The following is a 25949-nucleotide window of genomic DNA, read 5'->3' on the forward strand; positions in this document are numbered from 1 at the left end:
CTTTAATCTAAAAAGGGAAATCATTACTTCATTCTCTCTTGTTAAGAATCAGCTTACGGGTCACAGGTTCTCAATCCTGAGAAGAGTTAAAGAAATGTTTCATTTTCTCCCTGTGATTATTTTGGAAGACAGTGGTATTCCTCTGGAATTAGTACAATTATGTGATTGGCTGGATAGTTTCTAATTGCTTACCAGAGGGAAAAAAAAAAAACAACTTTACTGAAGAGACCTGCCCAGGCAAAAACATTCTGTGTGCTGAAAATACTTCAAAACAAAGCACCATCAGGTAAAAGCTCTGAACGTGGATGTACAGCGTGGATGTAACACAAATGGAACTGAAAAGTGTGTGAAAAACTTAAGTACTACTGTGATCAGTGGTTGCTGTCCAGCCCCCCCTGCCCAAACCAATCCTTCCCAGATTTTGCTCTTTTGTTAGCAACCTATCAACACACATGGAGCTACAACACCCCTGCTCAGTATGGCTCAAATGACTCCTACCTTGGACCACGAGTAGCAGTTTACAAGAAGCAAATGAGTGCAGTTTACAAGAGCAAAAGCTGTTTCACACACATATCCAGTACAACTTCATCATCACAGAAAATGAATGTTTACCTAGCAAGAACTTACCACCTGCTGATGGCAATTATTAATATATTCCCTTGCTAGAATTTTTAAAAAATAGGTTTAGAACCTCTGATATGTTTTGTTGATGTTCCTAGATGAAAATCATTTTTAGTGTTTCAAGCCAGAATCGAACACACACATTATTCCAACTCCAGGCTAAAATAACTTTTTGGCATTAGTTCTATTTAAGTAGCATGAAAAAGTTTATTTACATATTTTCTAACTGTGGAAAACACTATTTTTGTCCATAGTCAACACACCTTTTGAAGAAAACTCTTAATTGTAACCAAAACCAAACCAAATCAAAACCTTTACCTGAAGATAGATAAAATTATTCTTTTTTTTTTTTTTGTCCCATCAGCTACAAAAATCTCCTTCAACATATGCACCTGCAGTAACCATTTTACCTGATTTGATCTTTTTGTCAGATGTTTCATCCAGGGCTGACAATGCAGTGGAGATGCTCTTTTGAAGATCATGGTTACCACCCACAGAATCATCTTCATCAGAAGAAAACGAAGGCAATGTTTCTAAATTTTTCTTAAGTTCCTCGTCGGCTTTTTTGGTTGGACTTTCTCCACTGACCTCAGCAGCCACAGGTGGTGCTGCTGCTGGCTGAGGCTTTGCAGAGGGCTGCAGGCAAGGGGCACGAACCATTTGTGTGACTGGTCTCCTAGTCCTGTTTGGCATTCGTACAGCTGGAGTGGAAAACTGCTGCCTAGGCCCAGACTTCAGAAAGTCTAAAAAAGATGCAATAAATCCTGTTCTGACTTCAGGCTGTTTTTCTTCAACTTCTTTAATTTTTTGCCTCATTCTTTCCTGATGTTGGTAAGTATCATAACAACCTTCAGAAACAGGAGAAGAGTATGTGAAACATGCATCATTTCCTCTTGAATTTTGACGTTTACACTGTCCACTTCTTTTTACCTGTTTCTGAGTTGCACTGTCATCTTCTGCAGCATTTTTGTTTTGGCTTTTTCCTTTGCTTTTTTTCTTCTGAAGGTTCCCTTGAGTTAAATCTTGGCATTCTTCTTCAGTTCTATTAATGGCTCCATCTGCACTTTGGGGCACAGACAGCGTCTGCAAAGGAACCTTTGACTGGTTGCCTGCTACTGTACCATCATCACCACCCACATTAAAATCATTCTCTGAGGCAGCACTTTCCTCACTTAGGCTCCTACCACTTGAAACAAACTCTGTCTCCCTTGCATTCAGTGTACCATCAACAGAAGCATCATTATCTTCTTCAGATTCCTGACTGATGCTAGATTGTTTCTTCACCCGAACAGCCTCCTGCTCTTCTTGAGCAGGACCAAGGGTGGGAGAGGTCATTCTTATAGGTACACTCTGATCAGAAGTTTCAAGGTGCTGCTGATCCAGGTTCACAGTTTTTGTCTGTATTGTTGACACTGGGGTAAGATTTAGGGTAATTTGGCCTCCATTCAGAGAAATATTATTTCTGTTTGCTGGCTTTCCAACTACAGTAGGCGAGGCACTGAAAACAGAAGACACGTGTCTGGAATCCAACGATCGGAACTGCGTTTTGGACTCCTCACTATTTTCAACAGTTTGGATTTCCTCTTCATTAGAGGCTGATTTGGCAAAGTCAGATGGTGTCACTCCACAGGCTGCTGCTGTTGCTGCTAAGATGTCATCCACGTTGGATAATATATTCCTCTCATCGCTGAGAAGCATAGATTCTGGGAAGCACATGGAACTAAGAGAAACAAATTGATTTTTTGCATCATGTTGATTCGTCTGACTAAAATGATCTTTTGCTGTCAAATGCTGCTGCAGTGGTTTTGAAGACTCAGAAATGTCCATTTTCATTACTTCTGAATTCTGACTGTGAAGCTGTTGCTGAGAATGACCCCCATTACTCTGAACAATGTGACCATCCATCTGAAGGAACGGATGTGCCACCTGCTGAGGACTCTGTATTCTTTGCACTTGCGGTGATGCCTTTGCTTGTCCTAAACTCGACTGCAGGATTGACTGGTGAAGAATCTGCAAGTCACAGGTTGACTCCAGCAGTACCTGTGCACTGGGCAAGCACAGCTGATGACCATGCCTTAAAGCATGAGGCTGCACCTGTGCTGGCGTGCTAATGACTTGGCCTTGCTGCTCTTGAGCTTTACTGTCATGTACCTTATGCATAAGGGAATGCTGTTGGTTTAGCTCCTCAGCACTCACAGCTCCCTGCGTTGTTCGCATTAAATTCGCTGTCTTTTTGATATCATGGCTTAGGCTGCTGATATGGCCAATGTGTTGGGAAAGCTGCTCCACAGAACTGACCATTCTTTCATCTTTTTTTGTTCCTTGAAGAGTAAGTCCAACAACTTGATCTTCAAGACGAGAGTTGCTTCTGATTACGCTTTGGGAGTATCTGTCATTCGCTTTTGAGACCCTATAGGATGCATCCTGAGCATTGATCTCCTCCTCTGTTAGGCTTTGAGTGGAAGATTCAAGAGTAGCTTGCTGCTGCAATGCCTGCATGTCCTGCATTGATAATTCCTCCTCCTGTTTCGATGAGGCGTACAAGTTAGAGTCAGACTTCCTTTTAACATAGGACTTTGTTTCTGAGGAAGGTCTGTTGTTCTGCAGCGTCTGGGAGTGAGCTGGGGATGCAAAAGGAGACAGGACAGATGGCAAAAACTTTTGAGACTGCGGAGAGGAGGATTCTTGTGACTGAGAGTTCTGAGAAGAATGTAAAGAAATATAGCTTTGATTAGGGCTCGAGGCTGGAAGAGTTTGTACCCGAGGAGAGGCATTAAAGGAAAGAGAAGGCGACGTTAATGTTAAAGACTGCCCTGAAGAATAGCTTTCTGAAGGACTAACAGCTGCTAAAACTTGTGATTGAGATGAAAAATTAACTTGGGACTGGGTAACTGGAGATAAACCCTGAGAGTGACTAGAAGAGTAGTTTTGAGCTTGGCTGACTGAAGAAAGTTCCCTCATTTGCCCAGAGTAGTTCTCATTTGGAACTGAGGTCAATACCTGTTCCTCTGAGGAGTAACTTAGAGTCTGACTGTCAGAAGTAATAGCTTGTGATTGCCCAGAAAAAGTCAATGTTTTATACAGTGAGGGCAGCTTCTCAACCTTACTGGATGAGAAATCCTGCGAGTGGCTGACAGGTGGCACATTCTGAGCCTGGCACGAAACATAATTTTGGGACTGACTGACCGACAAGAGGCTGGGCAGCTGTGCTGTAGAATAGATCTGTGCTTGGCCTGTAATGACAGAACTCTGGTTTTGTGCAGTTTTGGCATAGCTTTGTGTCTGCACGGTGGGAGCTACGCTCTGAGGTTTGGGGGTCTTCGTTGACCTCGGAGGCTGCTTCATGGAACAGTTTTTCACTTTTGCAGTGGAAGCAGACGGAAAACCGGGCGATGGAATTGCAGATGTGTACGACTGAGCAAGTTCCACTGTGACTTGAGAAGTCTTCTGCTGTGGCCCTCCATTGCTCACCTGAGTAACATCTCCAACTGGACTGCAGGGTAATGCTGAGTGCCTAGATGTATCCTGAAAGTTAACTCCACTTGTACTTGTTAAATAGCTGTGTAAGGAATGCTGGGAAACAGTCAGTTGAGGCTGGACAGACTGAGTACTCGAAGGCCGCTGGTGGTGCTTAATAACACTACATTCTCGCTGAAGTGCTCTGTCCATGGAAGCAGTGGAACCAGTGAAGACAGATGTGCTGTAGGCCTGAGACACCTGCTGGGCTCCTCCAAGGGTCGAAGGCAACAAACTGAACTGAGGCTGCAAAAGATGGGGTGCAGATTCTTGAGCAGAACGATATGTTGACGACTGGGGGGGTACACTGGTACTCAGAACAGAGCTGCCCAGGCGCTCGAACGTCAAAGCGGTTGGAACAGTGCCTTGTGATGTTTTAATCTGCAATAAAGGATCGTGGGCAGTTAAGAGACCGTTGGATGTAGCACTGAAAGTGGCATCTTGAAGAGTGAGAGAAGGGGTAGTAGCAAAGTTTCTGCTGCTGAAGGTGTTGGGATGCTGGTACGCTGACAAAGCAGAGGTTGGTGGAAATGTTCCAGAGGTTGGCAAAGCTCCAGTAACAAATAGTTCTGTGGCTGTCGAGGAATGCATACCTGGGAAAAAACAAAAACAAAACAAGAAGGAAAAAGGAGCATAAGGGAGCTTTAAAAGTAACAACATTGCATTTCTGCAAGTCATTTAACTGCAAGCTCTTACAGCATTTACAAACATAATGTTCTTTAGAATCACCACCCTTTAAAAAAACCCAAACATACATAGGGAGGCACTTATCGTGGGTAATTTTCAAAATGGAAGTGCAGGGTTTTTTTCAGAATGCCAAACTCTATACCTGCAGTGAATAGCTGAGGGAAAACCTAATTTCCTTAAGGTACAAATTGTTGATAAAAAAAAATGGTACAAGATGAATTCTGGTTTGAAATTGAAGGCTCTTTATTAGTTTTTATTTCAGTTTAAAAAGAACTGATCAAAAGCCCTGGACACCTTTAATAAACAGTAAAAAGACAAAATTACACAAAGCAGTTGTAATACATACGCAGTTTAAGAAGCAATCCCATCTCCTGGAGTTACCCTCGCCAGTACTTTTAAAACTCACTTTATGGGAAGCATTTCAGAGCATGCAGTGAAATAGCTAATGGTCTATACACTCTGCAATTCATTTTCTTAGAGGAGGGGTTTGCCTTTCAATACAAGCAATAAATATAATTGGTACACTTTCTGAAGTGAGAGTCCCAAATATCCTCAGACAGCAATTATCTGCATGGTGCAGTAGCAACTATCCAACTGAAAGGCATCTTTCTTATTTGCATCCAGCTACTGGTATGACACCCTGGCTTAATCAAGATTTCTCAACAGAATACACTACTCCAGCTGAAACAGGAGTATGAAATTCCCTTGCAAGCTCTGAGGCTTAGGGCCGTGATCCACATCATTCACCCTGTAATCATTCACCCTGCTTCTCACCCTGTGACTTGCAGACACTGGTGAAGTTTGTGTACTGTTTCCAAAGTCTACCAAGAAAAGCAAAGAAGGCAAGTTTATTCCCAGACAAGCTTAAAACTCTTGTAAAGGAATTGGTTTTCTCTGGGAAATTTATGTATGTAAATCAGAAAAAATTAAAATCAGTGGAATGATTTGACATTTTTTGGTTCTTCTTGCACACTTACAACGCTTTTTAGCTTAGCATAATTTACAAATAAATATAAACTCTCAGTAAATAAAGCTTGTTTTGAAACAAATACTTCAGTTAAAATAATATTTCATTTTAGAATACAGTAAGTCTTCTGAAGTTGATTGCAACTTAATCATACAATTGCTTTTGAAGTTTCAGGTGAAACTGAGAAATAAATTCTTTGTTTCTCCCTTTCAGTACAAGACAAACTGATATGAAGAGATGTGATAGTGAAGGAATGCCAAGGTATTTTTCCTTAGTCAACAATAAGGTCTTTCTGAGTGAGTAAGCATAATCAGTGTTTTAATGCACTTTCCCTCCTTATTCTGAAAAACTGCATCATCATGTACAACTGGGCTCTCTTTTACTGATCCCTAACACAAAGGAAGGGTCATCTGGAAGCCTCAAAGAAAGGGAAGGTTTTAAACCTGTTTTAACTGCAGATGTTCATTTCTCATCTAACCTGTATTTCACCTTTCTCTTCCATAAATCAAAATCCTTCCAAATCTACTGCTAACTTCTTAAAGCAGACAAGAGTCAGTCACAGGAGCACTACTATGGCAGAATTGTTGGGCTTTATATTCTAATATTTGTTCAGGAGCAGACGAAAGGCATGGCAAAGGTACGAAGTTGCATGCACAGACACACCCTCACTACCCTAAGAAATCAGAACACTGATAACAAGATCAAAGGAACACTTGGAAGGACAAATATAACAAACACAATGTTCTTCTTTTTTCCCCTAAAATCAGCAGTGCGGGGTTTGGAGAAAATCCCAAAGTAAGAAACCTCTGAAAAAAGGTCACCTTGCAGAGTGAAGAGCTCTCGCTTTCCCCCAAAGAAGTTGTGAAGATAAAGCTCTCAGCAGACACTTGGGAGGATCAAGGGTTACAGAAAAGCAGCAAAAGTACTAAAGGACAACAGAAAGCTCCAAGAACTGGTAATGTTGAAAAATGGGCTTAGTGATGAGCTCTTAGTAATGAATACTGAGAAATCTCTCAACCACTGGTACCAACATCAAACCCGACCCACAGCACATCTCCCCCTTCTTCACAATTCACTGTTAGGCAGGCTGCAATGGAGAAAATGCTAGGACAAGGAGGAAAAAAATTTCTTCCCAGCTGACATTCTGATGTGAGGATGGGTCATCATAACTCTAAACTCATAACTGACTGATATTAAGTTTGTTTGCCAGATTACCAGTGTGCATATCTGCTTTTGTCAATGGCAAGTTCAAAGCCACAGCATATATAACTTTTTGTGCAGCTCTTCACAGAATGCAGCTGCACATTACCCAAATGTCAAAAAAAAGGACTGCACCACTCGTATTACCTTGTGCCTCCTCCCCAAATCAGAAGAGCAATCACACAGCTGCACAGAGACACAGATCAGCCTGCTGATACAGAGGAAAGCCATCCCACCAAAGGAAAAAAGCCACTCAAACATTTTCTGCCAGATCAGTGAATAGATCCAATTCACTGCACAGCTGCACAATCACTCCCTAAGATTAACCAGAACTTGAAGCTACCCACAGATGCAGCAGCAACACTTATCTTGGTGTGACTGTCTACAGAGAGCTCAAAATCTGCAGTTTCCTGCTCTGCACAGAAGGCTTGACAGATGGGGGAGGTTTGTGGAAGGCAGTCAGTCTGCCAAAAGAGATGGCACGTTTGTTCAGTTGTAAATGAGATCCCTTATTTCTATGAGACATGCACCTCAGGCCTTCTTTTTGAGAACACCTTGCTCATTACTTCTGTGTACAAAGGGGCCAAAGCTACCCATGGATTTTAGTACTAATAGCACAGAAGAACTATCACAGGAAGCAGAGTTTGAGAGTGAAAGATTGGCTAGGAGGTACAGGTTTCAGTGTGCCTGAAAATGCTTATAGTGTTAGTGAGACTAATTCCAAACAAAGCTGGGGAAATAAATTTAACTCGTCAGACAAATTAATACCCTATCCATCTAAATTCCTTCTAGATAATCAGAACTTCTGCTCATATAAATCTTATGCTAACATAATTTCATTGGTTTTGAAATTTTAACTATTGAGATGTAAAAGAGGTACAAAACACACACTTTTCAGTTAGAATATTTTTGTTTCGAATCCTCCCAAACATTCAATGTAACAATGACAAAATTTCATTTAAAGAGAAAATGTTCACCTGTCTGCCAGGAAGGAGCCCTGAATTGTGGTAAAAGGGTAGATCCTGAAGAGACTGCCTGAGCAGTACGAGACTCAATAGCAGAGAGAAAATTCATAACTGAAGAAGTTTCCTTAGTGTTACCTCCACCACTGTGCATACTGGTATCAAATATTCCTGAAAGACCTAGATGATAGCGGAGAGAAATGAAACAAAACAGATAATTCAGATGAACTTCAAAGAAGCAAAGTCAAATAACAAATATATATATTCATAATTCACTAAAAAAAACCCAGCTTAGGAAACATTAGCAATGCAAAGTATATTGATTTTTCTGTGTTTAACTGTTATGCAGTGTTACAACTGTAAATTGGAACTTCAGTATACATTTTAAAACCTATTATTAAATGTATGTCAAATATGATGCTTATAACAGTATTCAGATACACCAGGAAAATGCTTCCCTTATCTGAAGATTCATTGTTCTATTTTCACCTGGTTAAACATTTAGAATTCCTCCTGAAACACGTTCAACTTTTCTATATCCAGTTTCTCCCTTTTGGGCAGCTTAGGGAAGTTTGGACACATCTCTAGGATTGGCACATGAAAAAGGGTTTTGGTTGCATTCCCTGTTTCAACAAACACCTTCATGCATTTCCCATTGCTCAGACCTTTCCATAGCAGGGGGCTCAATGGGAAGCACTGGTGAGATCCAGAGTTGTGAGTAACAGAGATTATGTCAAGACTGCAATTCCAACCCTCCATCATCCTGATCAAGGACCTGGCCAGGAGATACAGACTCCAGCCAGCACAGGAGCTCAAACACTTTTCTTTGGAACCTGGGTTACAAAGTGAGCATGAAGAGGTCAGGCCCCATCTTCTGGGGGGATCCAGGGACAGGATTTCATCAGGATCAAATACAGACCCCAGTGCAGCTGTAACACAGCCTAAGCCACTGCTACATGTTAAATGAATTTTAACTTTTCCCCAGCAGGGTCTCAGTGTGCACATGGCAGTAGCAGCAGCAGCATGCTCCAGCTCACATCAGTTCTGCTGTTTAATTTAGTCTGGAGGAGCTGGCAGCATTTCTGCCACTGGCTTGGAGGCACACAATACTTGCCCTTATGCATAGACCAAATCCTGAAAAGCTGTACTTGAAAGAATAAGTGCAGCTTTTTCAAAAAACAAGATACCAAGCATAACCTGCCTTTATATTTTCCTTTCTACTTACAACATTTTGATAAAAAGCTAACAATTTTAACATTTTAACACTCAGCTTTTCTAATACCAGTTGCCACCACTTATATGACTAACTCCCTTTGATTATAAAATTAATTAACTTTAATCTAAATTACATAGCAGTTGGTTTGTTTTTTTTCTCTCTCCTTTGTAGCTATTTAAGCAGTATTCTCATGACATGGACAGTTACCAGCAGGATGTTGTGTAGTTGAGTATCCAGGAAGCTGATGAGAAGCTGTGTATGTCTGTCTGTGAAGGTCTGTTTCTGAATGTGATGAATGTCCTCCTCCATAGCTTAAACTAAGGAAAAAAATTAAACATTATTAACAAAATGTACAGCTATAGAAACAAAGAACAATTATGACATTTCAATCACAAGCCAAAAAGTTACAGAAAAAGAAAAATAGGAAAAAGAAAAAAAGAAATACAGGAAAATAAAAGCCCAAGATCAGACAGATCTAGTTCTACTAGAATATCACAAAAAATGTTAAGCAGAAAAAGAAAGTACTATTGAAACCTAAAAAGCCAAAGGGTTTAGGGTGGGGAAAAACCTTACAAAAATCAAAGCTGACCACAGAAAAGTTTATAAAGGACTAGATCATAAAGACAGAGTTCAACTGTAAGAAAAACTCCGGGTGCTTTTTGTAGTGATTTACTGATAGAAAGTCTGCAAAGAAGATAACTATGAATACATGCCCACTTTAACATTTCCATTTTTAATTCCATTAAAACTTACAGGACATCATTTAATTAAAAGGCTGAAATGACTAGGAAGCTGTAGGAGCAATAGTTTTTAAAAAGATTTTGGTATTTTTGGTACAATTTAATAAAACTGACAGTGAAAGCACTACCAAGTGACAAATCCATCTTCAGATCTCCTAGCATTAAATGCAAGTTAATGATTCACAGCTTTTGTTTAACACTTTTAAGTGAGTCACTTAAATAAACATGATGCTTCAATCAGGCTTAATGGAAGCACACATAAAATACACATTGTCTGGGTCCATGCAAAACCAATAATGCAGAAAAGAAATAAATGCAATCTAAACACCAAGCAACCTTAGCTTGCTTTCCAGTTTAAAAAGCAGAAAACAGAAGGGGAAGCAAAACAAAATCCCAACACTGTCAAGCTTCCCCAGACTCAGCTCTGCATACCACCTGTCAAATGGAAGAAAATGAAGGCCAGCATGACCAAGTAACCATTCACCTGCTTCTTTTCTTGCTTCTGGACACTAAGTTTAGTATAGGTAGTAGCTACTTACTCCAGTGCACATGTGAGACTGCTTTAATTTCAAAATTCAAGTGTAAACAAATGCCAAAACAACCCAAACAAGGAAACCCACAGCCCTCCCTGCTGCCTGCTCTAAGGGAGACTTCCCTTATCTTTCATCCCCAGGGATGAGGGGCAGGCACTCTACATCAGGAAAAATTAAACTCTCTGTGCCAGGAATCATGACATCATGGGAAACTTTAATAGAAGACACCAAATAATATAAAAACTGGCAACATTGCTGGGTTTGCTTCATTTTCATTAAGAGATGCACTTTCCTGCCTGAGATGCACTATCAGGGGATGTATTTTCCACTTCAGCAATGCTCTACAGTCAGCATGCCAGGCTGCAGCACAAGCCTAAAGAATGAACCAAAATCCTTTGAAAAAACAAAGAACCTCAGCTACTGCTTTTCTCAGTTGTGCTCATAGGTTAGCACTTTAACACCTTTCACAGCAATAATTGCAATTTAGAGAATTGCCAAACCTAAATTCAGAGTCAGCAGATCCCTGTGCTTATGCTGTAGAGGACAGATCTTTGTGCAGTTCAACACTGTGCATCAGCAACTGATTTCTATTACATGCTGACTGAAATCTAACTATTTGCATCACTGCTATGGACAACTGGCAGACATGATTGCATGACACTGTAGGTCATTTTTTTATTTATAGCATTAAAGAATTTCTATTATTTCCAGACCAAAAAAAAAAAAAAAAAAAAAAAAAAAAAAAAAAAAAAAAAAGAAGAAAGAAAAAAAAAAAGAAAAAAAATTGCAACAGTGTTCTGCACATAAAACATCATGCAAGTAATAAAGCCAATTGAAGCACAAGTATTTTCACAAGAAAAATATTAAAGTTTAGGTGGTTTGGGGTTTTTGAATACACTTCATAGCTGGGGAAAAAAAACCCCAAACATAGAAGTTCAGAGACATGACGCTTTCTTCAGGTTTTTAATAAATAAAAAAACACTACATGAGAAAAGTTTCTAAACTGAAGCATGGCAGCCCATGCACTGTTTGCAAACTCAAAAATGCTGAGCTTGTGGAAACTTTCTTGCAACAGCAACAAGTTGTATTTAAGTTTTCTTGCAAGTTTACTTAAAGCTTTTACCTATATAAAAGTATGTGGTGCTGACTTCTCTTTCATACACGTTTTAAAGGCAAACTCTACAGTCCTACAGCAGCACAGCTTCCTTTTCCCATTCTGTATTTTCAGGTGAGAGGTGCCCTGGGGTGTTCCATGCAACTGGGGCTACACTTGGCAGCAAAAACTCTTCCAGAGACCCTAAACCCAGTACAGTATATCAAGAATTATCACCTCATTCCTCCTCTTTAATTGTAAAAGGTCATCAGCAAAAAGTGGATGAACTTTAATTAGCACCTGAAAATTTAAAAATTTGTTGTGAGGGTTTTTTTGTTTGTTTGGGTTTTTGTTGTTTGTCTGTTTTATTTTAAATTTATATTTATTCTGGTTGTTCGGTGAAGATTGTGATTAATTTCCCCTCTCTTCACTCCTCCACAATAAACACCTTTTTTTTGTAAAGGGCAGGTACAGTGCACACAAATACCACAAGACAGCGTAACACACAAGCCAGCATCCTCTGGGAGATAAAAGTAACTTGTAAAACAAACTGGGACAAAGACTTTGTAACAAGGAGGGTGCTAGAATTAGCACTGGGATACAAAATAACACCTAGACTTCAGCACTCAGAAACATTGTTAATTACTAGAACCTCAAAATTCTAGTAATGCTGGGCACCTTAGAACACTCGAAGTATATGATGGTGCTTTTTTAAAATCCAAACTCCCAGCTCATAGCTAATGCAACCGCAACCTCAAAAATGAATCTGTCTTTCAATAGAAAACATTGCATTTATTTGAACAGTTAATTGTTTATTGTATAATTACTGCTTGCTGGAATGTAGATCCTTATCTCAAAAAGCCTTGCATATATGCCTTCAGTTTACATAAGCTTATCCTAAACAAGCACGGCAACCTGAGGATTACTGCCTTAAGGTTTCTTTTTATAAAATTTAATTTTTAAACAGATGAATTTACACAGCATGTAATTCTCATATCAGAAATACGTCCAGCATGGCAAACACCCTTATGGCCACCAAGCTCTGCACGCTCTTGTTTGGAAGTTTGTTACAATTGTGCAAGTTCCCACTTGTACTGAAATGTCAGATAAGTTACTGAAGAAAAACATTCACATTACTTGGTACTTTGTTATGTATGCACTGCTCCAAAAGCACTTGGCCCTTATCACTGATTTTCACAGTGATTTCCCACTTCCACTGTCATAGTGAACTGCACAATGGAGTGATTTATATAAGATAAATATATATAAATATTACTCTAAAATTAAATGTAAGAGATACCCTTCAAAGAGTTATCATGATTTGTCATTGCTGTAATAATGCAATCAAAAAATGAGTATGACAATGGAAGTGAAATGACTCAAGTATTAATCTGTTTTTTTTTTTCCAGGTACATCAGCTGGGCTAATAGAAGATTTTTACTTCTCCAGTAAAATTTCTGGAAGAAAACAGTCATTGCACTTCATTGTTACTAAAATACCTCAACCTTGATTTACAATTCCTTTTTGTTAGCCCAGATTAAATCTGTCAGGAAGGGACACATGTGTTTGCATTGCTACTCTCACGATCATTTATTTTCAAAGCATTCTTCAATCCAATAGTTTCATACAAATTCAGGTCTCCATCTGCAAAAGGTTATCGAGTCCCATTGCACTCACCACCCTCCTCACTTGCCAAGACAATTATCAAATTTATGCTTCACACAAGTGAGGGATGCATTTCCCACCTTCCAACTCAGACAGAAGTATCATTTTTACATGGAAGTATCATTTTTATGTGGAAGCAAAATTTAGCTGCAATAAACACTGGACATACAAGTAAGTATTTTTATTTCTTTTACTTTCTATTTCTTTTACTTTCTTCAAATAACCTTGCTCCCTGAGGCATCCATACAGAATAAAACACAGAAACAGAAAACAAGCACTTTACATAAGTATCTTTGTCTCCTTTCCACGAAATTATACTCCTTTTACTAAGTATTAAGTAAATTCTTTCTTCTTTCTACTTTATTTTCTAGGTACGTCCCCATTACAGCGTAGCAATTTTTAAGGGTTTTGACTGATTATTTTGCATTTGGTGTTTTCTGGGGTGGGTTGTTTGGGTTATGTTTAATTTTGTAACAACAATTATTCAAGTACTAGGGAAACTCACAATGCTGACATGGAAAGCAGACCAGAACTTTTCAAGGTGCAACCCCTTTATTCTTGGGCACTTGTAACTCCTGCCTCTCACTTAAAGGAAAATTGCTCCAGAAACCCCCAGATTAAATCCCAGAGCACTTCCAAAGCACTCAAATGGTGCAGGCTGTGCTCCAAGTGAACCTGGACACCTACAAGAACAAGTGGGTGCACAGGGAACTCCTGGCTCCAGGAGATCCCAGAGGTGCTCCCAGCACCCTGCAAAGGGAACTCTGTGCCCCAAAACTGAGGCTGACAAGTCTGAGACCAAAACAACCAAGCCCCAACAACAAAAGCCAACAACCCAGCATGCACACAAGGCATCAGATTTGAGGCAGAGCAGGAAATTTGATCTCATTTTTGTCTGCCCGTCCTGCCTTGCTGAAAACAAGAGCTCCTGTGAGAAGATGGCTGGGCACAGCCCCCTTCTAATTAAATCACCACAAAGGAGATTAAAAAGAGCAGTGATAGCCTCTACTGGCAAGAAAATACCTTTAGAATCACACTTTGCATTTTATCTCACTAGAGATATATGTGAAACAGGGGAAATAGCACTCCAGTTTCCCTCTCTATCCCAAAGCTCAGACACTTGGCGAAGGAGTCTCTCTCCAACCAGCTACTCAGCTGGGCCATAGCAAATTCCACTCAGAGACAGAAAGCAAAGCCATAAAACTGACAAATGCACTTCTAAATATTAAAAATGTCATCCAAAATATAGTATATAGAAACTGACACGCAGCTTACATCTCTTTTTGTCCACTGTATTTGATTTTAGACATGTAAAATGCAATTCCAGGTTGTATTACTTGCTGGCAAGTACATAGTTAGGATTGCTTTAATATTAGATACAACGTTTCTTACTTTCCTTAAATACTTAACTTTGTTATTTTGCCTTTACTCAGACACCTCCTGGAGAAAGAATGGAGGAGCATTACTTGAAAACTTCACTTGAATTCAATAGAGATGAAATGGAGGGTAGATGGCCCTTCAGCTGCTCATTGTAACAGCAAGAGTTCCTTCTTTGCTACAGTCAAACTAGAATGTAATTCAGCACCCAGGGGTTATCTGCAGCTCAGAATAAAATTAAAATTTAAAAGCAAGGTTACAGGTAGATTACTTCAATCCAGAAATAGGTTTAATCTTGTATTTTAAAAAGCCATGACCCTAAGAAGCAGAGGAGGGAGTTGCCCAGGAAGAAAGTTGCTACTTAAATGAGCTCAATACCATTAGTAACAGCAAGTCACTCCTGTCCAACACATTTATGGAAGTTTAAAAGCACAGAAAGCCCTTAAAAACAACAGAAAACAGAAATTGAGAATGTTTCAATAATTCATTCCAATGGAAAACAAATGCCTTCTCAGCCCAGAAATTCATTTCAGTGCAAAATATTTTTTAAATGTATACATATGTGATTTTTCATTTCTATTTCCCAGCCACAGACATACTGGAGGGAGGGGGAAGACAGTGCAAGCACAAATTTGGGTTGAAGCCTGAAAATGTTGGCAGGTTCAAGAAAAATAGGAAACCAGCCTACTCCCTGCATCTAATTCCCTTGATCCTCTCATTAGACTGTACAAGACAAGACAAACCTTAACATCATATTTGCACAAAGAGAAAGAATATTTAACAATCCAGAACAGTTGCAGCGTTCATGTGTCCTGGGGTGACTTCATGATGCTGAATTGTATCCCCCCATTTGTTTGTTTAGCCTAGAAATCAGTTTTGTGCCTTTAAACCTAGATCTGAGAGTGAAGGCGTGGAGAAGGAAATGGGGTGGAATTTTTTTGCAGCTGCATTTAAAAACATAGAGATCATCTGCACGCAGATATGTTTGCCCCGCACTATAAAAAAAAAAAAAGAAAAAAAAATGCTACTTGAAAAAATAAAGCTCACTGCTTAAAAATCAAAAGAAAATAATCTCTTAAACTAATACTTCAAGGTCCATAATGTATTCTTTTAAGAACAGCATACATCTTTAGCATTTGCCCAGTCTGTTCTCCTATTATAGCAAGAAAAAAATAGCTATCAATATTTTTAAGTATTATTAACATTATTCTTCAAGATAGATGACATTTGGAGAGATGGAAAACACAGACTCAGACTCCAGTACTGAGGTAAGTCAGTAAACCACAGAGGAGCAGCATTTTACTGACAAGCTCCACTGTCTGTTGGTTATGTCACATTCTCCCTTTCAATGCAATTACACACTACATACCCAGCGTAGAACTTTTCCCATCCTAACACACCAAAGGCAATCACCCTCCACTCTTTCATTACAAATGAAGCTATAATGTTAATTTCTCCCTTCAATTCAAAGGCAGAGCCACCAAGAGCATGCCACAATGTGGGCCAAGGATTGCCTGGAGGTACTTGTGAGAGGAAACTCTCATTACTTCCTCACTTTCTAGGAGTAGAGATAAGGAGCTTCTGAGAAATAGATTTTGAGGCAGAAAATTACATGCAGGGAACTGCCTCAATAAGCAAAAGTTCACGCTGTTGCTGTGATTCTTCACCTGAATATATATCACATCTTAAGGGAATAAAGAGTTTTTATGACACAAAAGGTCCATCTCCCTTTTATTCCCATGTTAATGTGTCTGAACTCCTTCTGCTTGATCCTTTTAAAAATGAAAAACAGGAAAGCCAAAATAGTCTTACTGGGACTTCAATACCTGAGTGCAAGTGCTGGCTTGTCTGATTAAGTAACCTGCAGAGTTCTTAACAACAAAGACAATATAATTCTGTTTTCAAAAAATCAGTTAAACTCTGTTGCAAAAATACATACTTGAAAACTAATATTCAGATAAAAATGAGCTATTTATAAACTACAACTTCAGTTACTACTAACGGACTGGATTAATTACTTTATCTCATTTTTTAAATGCATGCAACCTAAATCAGCTTTCCTTATGAGGTTATTTATGGCAGAAATGCAGTACATATAACACTTTTTTTTTTAATCAGAACTGGTAAATTTGGAACCACTTCTCTTGGCTTTGACAAAAAAAACTTTGTAACTTAATCAAAACAGAAACTTTGCAGCTTACAAAAAAGAAACTAAAATTAAACTACTTTACAATGTCAGTCTAGAGCTCCTGATGCATGTTTTAAGATTTCAAGGTCTGGAAAGGAGCTTTCAGTGCTCTCCTGCTCTGAATATTCAAGACTAACTTTGATGTCCTTATTAAGACAGTATCATTTAAACAGACTGTAACACATTCCTCCCAATTTGCATTATAATGCAGTGTCAGAAATAATTTTAAGACATTTGTTTGCCAAGCAGTGTTTTGGGGATTCATACATCTTCCCTGACAGCTTCTACTCTATCAGTGCCTGCAGAAACAGGAATACCATTATGGTCTATGTAGCTTCCACCACTCTAAGATCTGCAATCTTATTTTCTTGCCTTTTGAGGCATTGGATTGGTTTGTCACTACATTTATCTTCTTTTCTTATCTTCTCTCTATGGAAGAACTTTTGCTTTACCCAGCACAAAGAGAATAGCTGTGATTTCTTGAAATTATAAATACTTCTCTCATAGAGTTTTACTTAAAATTTCAAAAGATTTTTGTAACAGACAGTAATGGAAATCTAACACTTTCTCTGATATGTGATGCTATTCTGTTGTCAAAAGTGTACTTGGGGCATATTCAAAATTCTTCTCTAGATCATTCCAGTATTAATGGCTGAACACACAGCATAATCCTCTATTACAGTTGAGATACACACAAAAAGATTTCACTACTTTGAAGAACAAAATTTTATTTCCAAATATAAAAATCAGCAGAGCGTTATCTCAAGATGTGGGTTAGCCACATCAGAGCCTTAATAAAATCACAATTCATTTACCTATTGAAATGCTTTTCAACCCTCATCCTCCCACAGTTATTACAGCATTGGATTTTGTGGCAAGCTCAAGCCTTACCTTTAGGGTACTACAGGAATACTTGATATCCCATTTCTTAACAAGCCCTTTATTTTCCATTTATATGGAAAGGATGATGCTGAAGCTGAGGTTTTCATCACAGAAAGAGGTAAAAGAAGTGCAAATACATGTCTGCTGTACACTGACAGAGCCATCTTACACTGTCAGTGGGCTCCTTTCATTACCAAACCTTGAAGCACATTCCAGTTCCACAGCCCATGGAATACCTTGTGCTTCAGTCTAGGGAAACCCAGGCAGAAGGAATAATGATTTCTAAATAATGATTTACAGCCCTCACCACCGAGTCTCCAGTACTGAAACAAGGCAGTTTCTCCAGGTTTTGTGACGTTAAAATGCACCCCTGTGAAGAGCAGTGGTCTCATGGCCCACAGCCACGGCACCTACTCAGTGACCACATCTGAGATCACACATCCTGCCACCCGACAGCCAAAAACTGAGGGCCATTGGATGGGCTCCAAGCCTCCCAGCACGTGCACATGTCCAGCACAGTGATTTCCACATCCCACAACACACTGCAAGGGCTAAGCAGCTCATATGAGCTCCTTTAGATTCAAAACAAGAGGTATCCCTATGACTAACACCACTGCCATCCCAATTTAGGAGGTGTGCCCAGGAAAGATCTAACATATTAACAACACAGTTCATCATAAAACACAGCAGCAAAGAGTCCTTTACATTAAAGAAAGCACCACAGGGTGTTATTAACCAAGTTTATAAGGAAAATTAGCATAGCTCTTGAATTTAGCTCATACCTCTTCACAAGTGCTTTTCTCATCCTAAAACAGGTTTAAATTTCCATTTTTAACCTTGCAAAGTGGACCCTGGCTATCATTTCATTTGTCACAAGTCACTATTCAGCTGAAAACACCAGATGAACCCAGTTGCTTGTGAATGCTTCAACCAGAAAATGTGCATTGTTCAAAACTGTAGAAATACAATCACAGCTACATGGCATTTACTCTGAGACAGGAAAAACTACACTATATTAAACAAATTCCTTGAATATGCCCCGATACTGATTTTAGCTTTCATGATGACCATGTCTAAAGAAAACCAAGTATTAATCCAGATCAAAACAGCAGACACATATGAACTTAAAAAATGCTTTAATTGGTGAAAAAAACTGTATTCTCTTAAAAAAAATAACAAAAGTGAGTTTTTTAACGGGAAAAGATGAAAATCCCATCTCTCTCCAGTGGTGCTGACTATCAGCAAACTCCAGCTCACCAGTGCCAGCAGCTGAAGGTGGTTAACACATGGCTGTGCTCAGAGTAGGGAGGAGTTGGCTTTCTACAATCACTCTTTGCACAGCAAATGAACTAATGTTCAGATTCAAGAAAAACTTATTAGAAATCCTGTTCTTGGCAGACTCGGCAGAACATAATGAAATCGGACGAGCATCGGGATTGAAGGATTATTCGCTGTCTAGCACTGGAATTTTTGACACGAAGACGAGAGAAAGTAAACAGGATGTGGTGTGAAACACCAAGCTGCCATATTTCTGAGAGGGATTTCCTGGTCAGGAAAAAGGGCAGCGTGGAAGGTGCAGCACAGGCTGGTACATTCAGCACGGCCCATGGTGTGACCCTTTGTCTGGCACGTTCTGGATGACCAAAAGCTCTCAGAACAGCTTGCCAAACATCTGGAATGCCAGACGAAGGGCTGGAGCCCTCCAACTCTTCTCAGCTGAAAAAGGAGGGAAATCTCCAGTGAAATCTAGCTGTATGACTGCCCCAAGTATAACTCCTGCAGGATTATTAAGGAATAAATGCTCCTTAGTATCCTGCTGTGTAAACACTATTACTCTAAGATAAGGATGCCTAAGGGTGCTTTCTTCCTGCTGAGAATAATTGGATGCACTTTTCCAAGTCCTAAGCAAGCAATGCAGGTAGGCATGTAGAAGGGAGATGAAAAACAAGAAAAGCAATATGGGAAAGTAAAAGCTTGTCTAAACATATGTAGGTTCTTGCTGAACTGTTTTGGAATAAGAAACTTTCAAGTGTGCAGGAACCCAGGAATAAGAGCTCCTTGCCCCTTTTTGTAGCCCATCATCAGAGAGGTTCTGAGGAGGCTCTAATGAATCTAAGTGTCCACTTAGCCCCAGGTCTGTCCAGGGCAATGAAACAAAAGAAGCTACGTAACAATGACAGAATAGCAAGCAGAAGTAAACCCAAAACCTATGAAATCTGCCCAGTGAGACAAGTAAATCCAGTACTTAATAACCATGTACTCTGTCCTCTCTGAAAGCATTTATCTTTGCTTAAAAATTCAAAGAATTTTCTTTTCTCTGCCACTTGCATGGTACAGCAAGAAATGCTGTGCTGGAAAGGCTCAACGCTGCATGCTGCTCCAAGTTATTTTTGTCATAGTTAAGGCAGCTAAGGAAAGTCTGAAGTGAAACTATTAATGTACTGCCTTTTGACTGGTTTTTGTTTTGGTTTGTCTTTTCTTTGTTTGTTTAATGTAGGAACAGGCACTCACCATGCAAAGTAACCTCCTGACATGCAAATTTGTGAAAGCTTTGACAAAATACAACGAAGATGTCCATGCAAAATACACCCACTCTATAAGAGCCCTAGTATTGTTTAGAATTAATATAGTTCAGGCATAGGTGCTTTTTTCCTGACAGGAACAAAGATTTTTTCTAAAAACAGCCTCCTTCCTATGACAGCATTATGCCAGAGTCAGCAGCAACTCCAAGAAAAAAATAAAAGGTGGGCAAAAGTACAGAAGAAACAAGGTGAAAAGGTTGCTCTCTGTTGGTATAAGGCAAACACAGCTATGATTGAAGTTAACAGGATGAAAGGCAAAATACACACGTGGGACTGAAACACTTTTTGCATAGGTGGTGGAATGCAACCTCCATTTCTTGCAGAACAATGTATGCTGAGGATGTTGGCTCCAAGGGAAGGGCTCACATCTGAAATATCATTGGAGGTGATCTCAAGACAGATCTGGCACCCAGCTAACAGACACCAAGTGCTGCTGGCAGGGAAGCAAGCAGCACAATTTGTGTGGGATGTTCATCGAAGACAGTGACACGGCAAGACTGAACCCATCTAAACCCTGTCCAGAACCACTGGGAAGAATCCCTGCCAAGGCCACACAGCTCACTCCCTACAGCTCTGTCCTCACTCCTTTCATCCTCTCAAGGGATTCACACAGCTCACTCCTTGCAGCTCTGCTCCCTGCTCGTCCCCAGGTGTCCCTCTGGCTTCCAGCCTGACAGCACAGGTTCACCAGCACAGACATCAGCTCAAGCCGATCACTGTTTTGGCCAGGAGAGTTTTCTCATGGATTAACAAATGAGACCAGCTCCCTGTGCAGTTGCACAAACACCAAACCAAGACAAGGGAAGAGGAAGGGAGCCCCTTTCAGCAGCAGTGAGCCTGAGCAGCCAGCTCAGCCTTCTCAGGTAACTGCACCCTCAGACGAAGTCTCAGCTCATTACTTCTGCAGGTAGTTCTTTATCATCATTTCTCACTGCAGCAGAATGACACATGCTGCTTGAGATCTTTCAGGTAAAGCTGGCATTAAATCTCACACAGGTAAGCAGCATCTAAATCCAAACAAGCCTGGCTGGCTCATTTTGAAACTTCAGCAAAGATTTTGCAAGATGACCACACATCTGCACCAGGGAAAAGCTATGGGACACAGAGCAAGAACGCATTCAGCCTCTGTTCAGTCAACCTTTGACCTGCCCACGGCTGTGACTTCAGTGTGTGCTGAATGCAGGTGCAAAAGAAGAAAAAGACAACAAAGAAAAAGACAGCAAGTCCCTGTAAGGTATCTGTGCTATACCATGGACTACCTATGTTTATTTTGCATGTATAAACATTTCAGATATAAATAATGACAGAAAATTTGATAAGATTTTAAAAGTGACCTATCTTTCTATGTGCTTGTAAAAATTATTTAATATTTCTGTGCCAAAAATTCTAAGTATATTCTCAGATTATGAACTTTCCTTTCAACACTTGAAACACTACGCCATAGGGAACTTTTTGTAGAATGTGTTTAACAACAAACATTGGTTTCACCTCTCAGAACAATTTCATTTAATGAAAGAAAATGTTCTCTGATTTTCTAAAATACTCTGCACTTACAGAGTTCCTATAGCTATGCAAAAACCCATTAGAATTTAAAATTGAGCCTTAACTAAAACACAATTATCATACAGCTGTTACAATAAGCATTAGTTTGACAGCTATGCAAAAATGAGTTTAAAACCCATCATAACCATTTATCATAAAAGTATAAGTCTCCCATTTATGTAACTTTGCAAATGAACTAGCACAGTAACTAACTCTTTATTTGAGATTAGCTGTTATAGGCCACTCTTACATAATGTCAGTGCTATCTGTTGTAAAGAACCATTTAGAACTAAATTACACAAAACCCCATATGCTTGGGTAGGACAGAGATGGATACACACTACCAGGCATAAAGGAACATCAGAGACCACGGCAATCACCATAACATTTAAACCAAAAAGACTGACTCTTAATCACATGTAGCAGATTTGAGTTTCAGAGCTGTGGTAAAAACAGAACAAGAACAGTGAGATCTTTCCACTAGTAAAAAGCCTTTTCTAAATGAAACCCTAGGAGTACCCCCAAGTCAGAGAAACTCATCCATTATCATGTGTCTCCATGTCTCTTTCCAAGCAATTACAACAGTTTCTCACACTATTACACATCACCTGTGTTCTGAATACTCAATAATTCCTGAGCAAGCAGCAAGTAAGCGTGACACACCTCATCTGCTATTCAACAGCTTTTGGCAAAAACAGGGTTTAAGCACAAAGGTAGGGTTTTCTGACAGCTACAGTAAAAGGCCAAAAGTGGCAGTGCACTCCTAGAAGCACCAGAAACTCCTTCAAGCTGCTGACAGGCTGTGTAAGGGGTCTGGGGGTCAGGGATATGGAGGACAGAAGCACCCCCTCAGCCCCTGCTATGGCTGCACTGTCCCAATGTGCTCCCCAGCAGGAATGGTCCCTGCTCAGTGATCCCAGTGATTTCCATCAGCTTCCATCCCAATTCACCATCCCCTATTCCATGGGAACAGTTATGTCACAGCAGGCCCGGTAGAAATGTCCTTGTAACACTTTACCACACATTTCCTTTTAGTTGATAAGAATAGTGCCATTGCACAGACAAAACAGTGCCTGCAAGAAATAAGAAGCAGGATAAAAACCAGATGGCTGAAGTGAAGCGCAGGAAGACGGGAGCAATGCTTGCAGGGAGGAGAAATCATTTTGATGAGCTGAGACTGTGAACATGGCTCTCCACACAAAGGGAACATAACCTGCCACGACACAGCCTGCAAGAGCATAACTATGAAATTTGAATGAAATATTGTCATCTCTATCACCTAAAGGCTGAATTCTTTTCAAGCAAGTACCAGAGGAACATGACACACATTTTTTAATTTAACATCAGGCTAATGCAGTTTCAGCTGTTAAGATGACTACCTGTCAAGCACAATCAGTAACACCACTTTGAAAAATGTGATGTGATCTGTAACACAAGTCGAGGGCATGGACAGCATATTCCTTTACAATACATCTATACCTTCACAATTTCCTTCCAGGCTGGTGCAAGCCTTGGCAGTGACAGGAATGACTCTTCCATCCCAATTCCTCAGCAACTCCACCCATACAAAAACAAGTGCTATCAGCAATAAAGGAAACCACAAGCACCTGAAGCCCAGACTCTACTTATCACTGTGTTCAACACGGTTCAAATTTTTAAATCTGGCCAAGGACAGGGTATCTTAATTCTTATTAAAATGACATGAACCCAAAGAAGCCAGTTCAGAAAAATTTCAAGCACAAAATATGATTCATAGTAGTTTCCTTGCTCTTGGTACAGTTTAAAGAAAAAAGTTTCAATGTTTCAGCCAATGCATTTTAAATGCATCATTTGTCACCATGTACAGAACCTGGAGATGAAACTTCGAAGAACTTAAACAAAGTTTTCTCCACATTGTTTCCTGCAGCATAGTATAAATATTGCCATATCATACAGGGATGCAGTAATACTAATTTGATTGGTATAGGCAGCAGGCAGTGATTTCATGAGCTTCTGCATGGTACCAGTCTTGGGATTTTTCTCCCTGCCATTTCTTCTAAAGAATTCCCAAAATGTACATTTAAGGCCGCATTAATACAGCAGCTATTAAAAAAAAAAAAAAAAAAAAGCAAGATGTGTTGTAAAAGCAGGGGATTATTTTAAATATTAAAAAAAAAAATCATCCATCAGTTGTGTTTCTTGTAAAATCCAAGAGAGATCCCTTTCTGCTTCTGCACTACCTGTTCTTAAACGACCTGGGAAATCCAAACCTCCCTTATGGAATATCTGGCATGACCCTCAAGAGATGATGAGAACTGGCAAAAGCAATACAGAAAGGACAGGTCACTGACTTCCACTGAAATCAACATAGCAAAACCACTTCAGTGATTAGGAAGAAAAACCAGAAAGAATTATATGGAGACCTTACTTTGCCAAGCAGGGAACTCCTCAGAGAAACTGGTTAAAGAGCTTCACAGGGCAAGGGTTTGGCCAAAAAGCGACCTGTCCTTGCAATTCTCTGTGAAACAGGGAGCTCTGTGTACAGCCTCACATCCCAGGCAGGTCCTGTGATCTTCTCCCTTCTGCCTTAATTGCATTTCAAACGCAATGTGCACTATTCAGGAAGGGAAATTGACAATAACTTGGAGGAAATCTGAAAGAAATCTGGAAGAATAACTAAAGTAGCAAGAAAGAAAGAAAAAAATCTCTGGCAATAAACTTCAGAAGATTATGTTCTTTTTATTAAGAAAAATAAGTAAAGCAAGAAATTAATTAAAATGCATAAGAATTCATATTCAACATATATTGGAATTTTCAGTGTTGATGAGGCTATAAACAAGACTCAGTGGCCAGAAACTAAAGGTAGCCCTCTTCATATCAAAAATACAATATAAATCAGTCACTTGCATACTTAGAACCTGAAGTACTGAATTTTGCCTCATCGGAAATTTTAAACTACACCTTCTACAACACAAGCTCTATTCTCACACACAGACTGGGGGAAAAAAAAAGTTCTATGGCCTGCATTATGAAGAGGTCAGGCTAGATGATTGCAACAGTCCTTCTGACTTGATAATCTATTAATCTTATCAGACATGTCTGACCACTTTCAGAACCAAGTGCAAAGTCATCTATTAGCGCACCTATTTTGACGGGGTATTTTTAGCCCGAGACTCTCTTTTACCTTTAAATGCCGTCGAGATGGGAACTGCAGATAAATCAAGCTAGAGACATAAAAGGCAGGCGATAACGAAAATCTCATCGCCTAGAGAATACTCGTTTTACTTGGCAGAGTTACACAATCAAAAAGCAACCCGAAGCCAATAAGATATCCTGTATTTTCCCCGCACTTCCCGGAACTTTGCAGAACTCTCCGTGGGACTGAATCGCTCCAGACAAGTTTTGGCTGAGAGGAGGCTCCGCACGCCCCGGAGCAGCGCTTTAGAGGAAAGAGGCTCGCCAGGCTCAGCGGAGCGCACAAACAGCGGAGAAATGGAAGGGCGCGGGGGATGCTGGCGCGGCGCGGCCGCCTCCGCCGGCCCGGTGCCCCGGCGGGCAGCATTGTTCGGCCGGGCAGCGCCGGTGCCCGCGGCCCCGCTTCCCTCCGGCAGCCGGGCAGGGACGCGTGAACTCTTGAACCCGCGCCGCAGCCCGACGCGAGCCTGCGGGGCGGAGAGACCGCCCGCCCCGCCGCCGCCGCCACCGCCGCGGGCCGCCGGGACAGCGGGGAGCCCCGCGCCGCCGCCCCCCGCCCGCCGGGACGCGGCCTCCCCCGCCCCGCCCGGCCCGGCCTCCCCGGGGCCGCCGGGCCCCGCTCGCCCCCCGCCCTGCCCTGCCCCGCCGCCGGGGCCCCCTCGGCCGCCCTCGGCCAGGCCCCGGCGCGGCCCCCGGCCTTTCCTGCCGCTGCCCCCTCGGCGGACCCTCCTCACCTGGGCTTGAGGCTGCCGGCGCCGCGCTCGTAGGCCCAGGAGGCGGCGGGCGGCGCGGTGCCCGGGGCCAGGGGCTCGGCGAAGCCGGGGGTCGTGGGGTAGTTCCTGTCCATCATCGGGGCCGCGGGGGCTCCGTGGGGGCCCTGCGCTTTTGAGGGCGGCGGGGAAGGAGCGGCGCCTCATCCGGGGCGGGCAGCGCCGCGGCCCCGTGCGGCCCCCCCTGCGCTCCGCTCCCGCTCAGCGGCGGGCGGCGGGCGGAGCTGCGGGCGG

General features: G+C 41.0%; 1 protein-coding gene across 1 annotated transcript in view; it reads right to left on the reverse strand.

The window, feature by feature from the left end:
* The window catches only part of QSER1 (glutamine and serine rich 1), a 41231-nt gene extending 15391 nt beyond the window's left edge, over window positions 1-25840 (reverse strand). The window contains exons 1-4 of the mRNA XM_053979175.1: window positions 25680-25840; window positions 9377-9486; window positions 7969-8133; window positions 1032-4730 (exon numbers count right to left, since the gene is read on the reverse strand). Coding sequence (XP_053835150.1) covers window positions 1032-4730; window positions 7969-8133; window positions 9377-9486; window positions 25680-25795 — 4090 coding nt within the window. The 5' untranslated portion in view covers window positions 25796-25840. The remainder of the gene's footprint in view (window positions 1-1031; window positions 4731-7968; window positions 8134-9376; window positions 9487-25679) is intronic.
* Between the last annotated feature and the right edge of the window lie 109 nt (window positions 25841-25949).

This window comes from Vidua macroura, chromosome 6 (genome assembly GCF_024509145.1).
Source record: "Vidua macroura isolate BioBank_ID:100142 chromosome 6, ASM2450914v1, whole genome shotgun sequence".
NCBI lineage: Eukaryota > Metazoa > Chordata > Aves > Passeriformes > Viduidae > Vidua > Vidua macroura.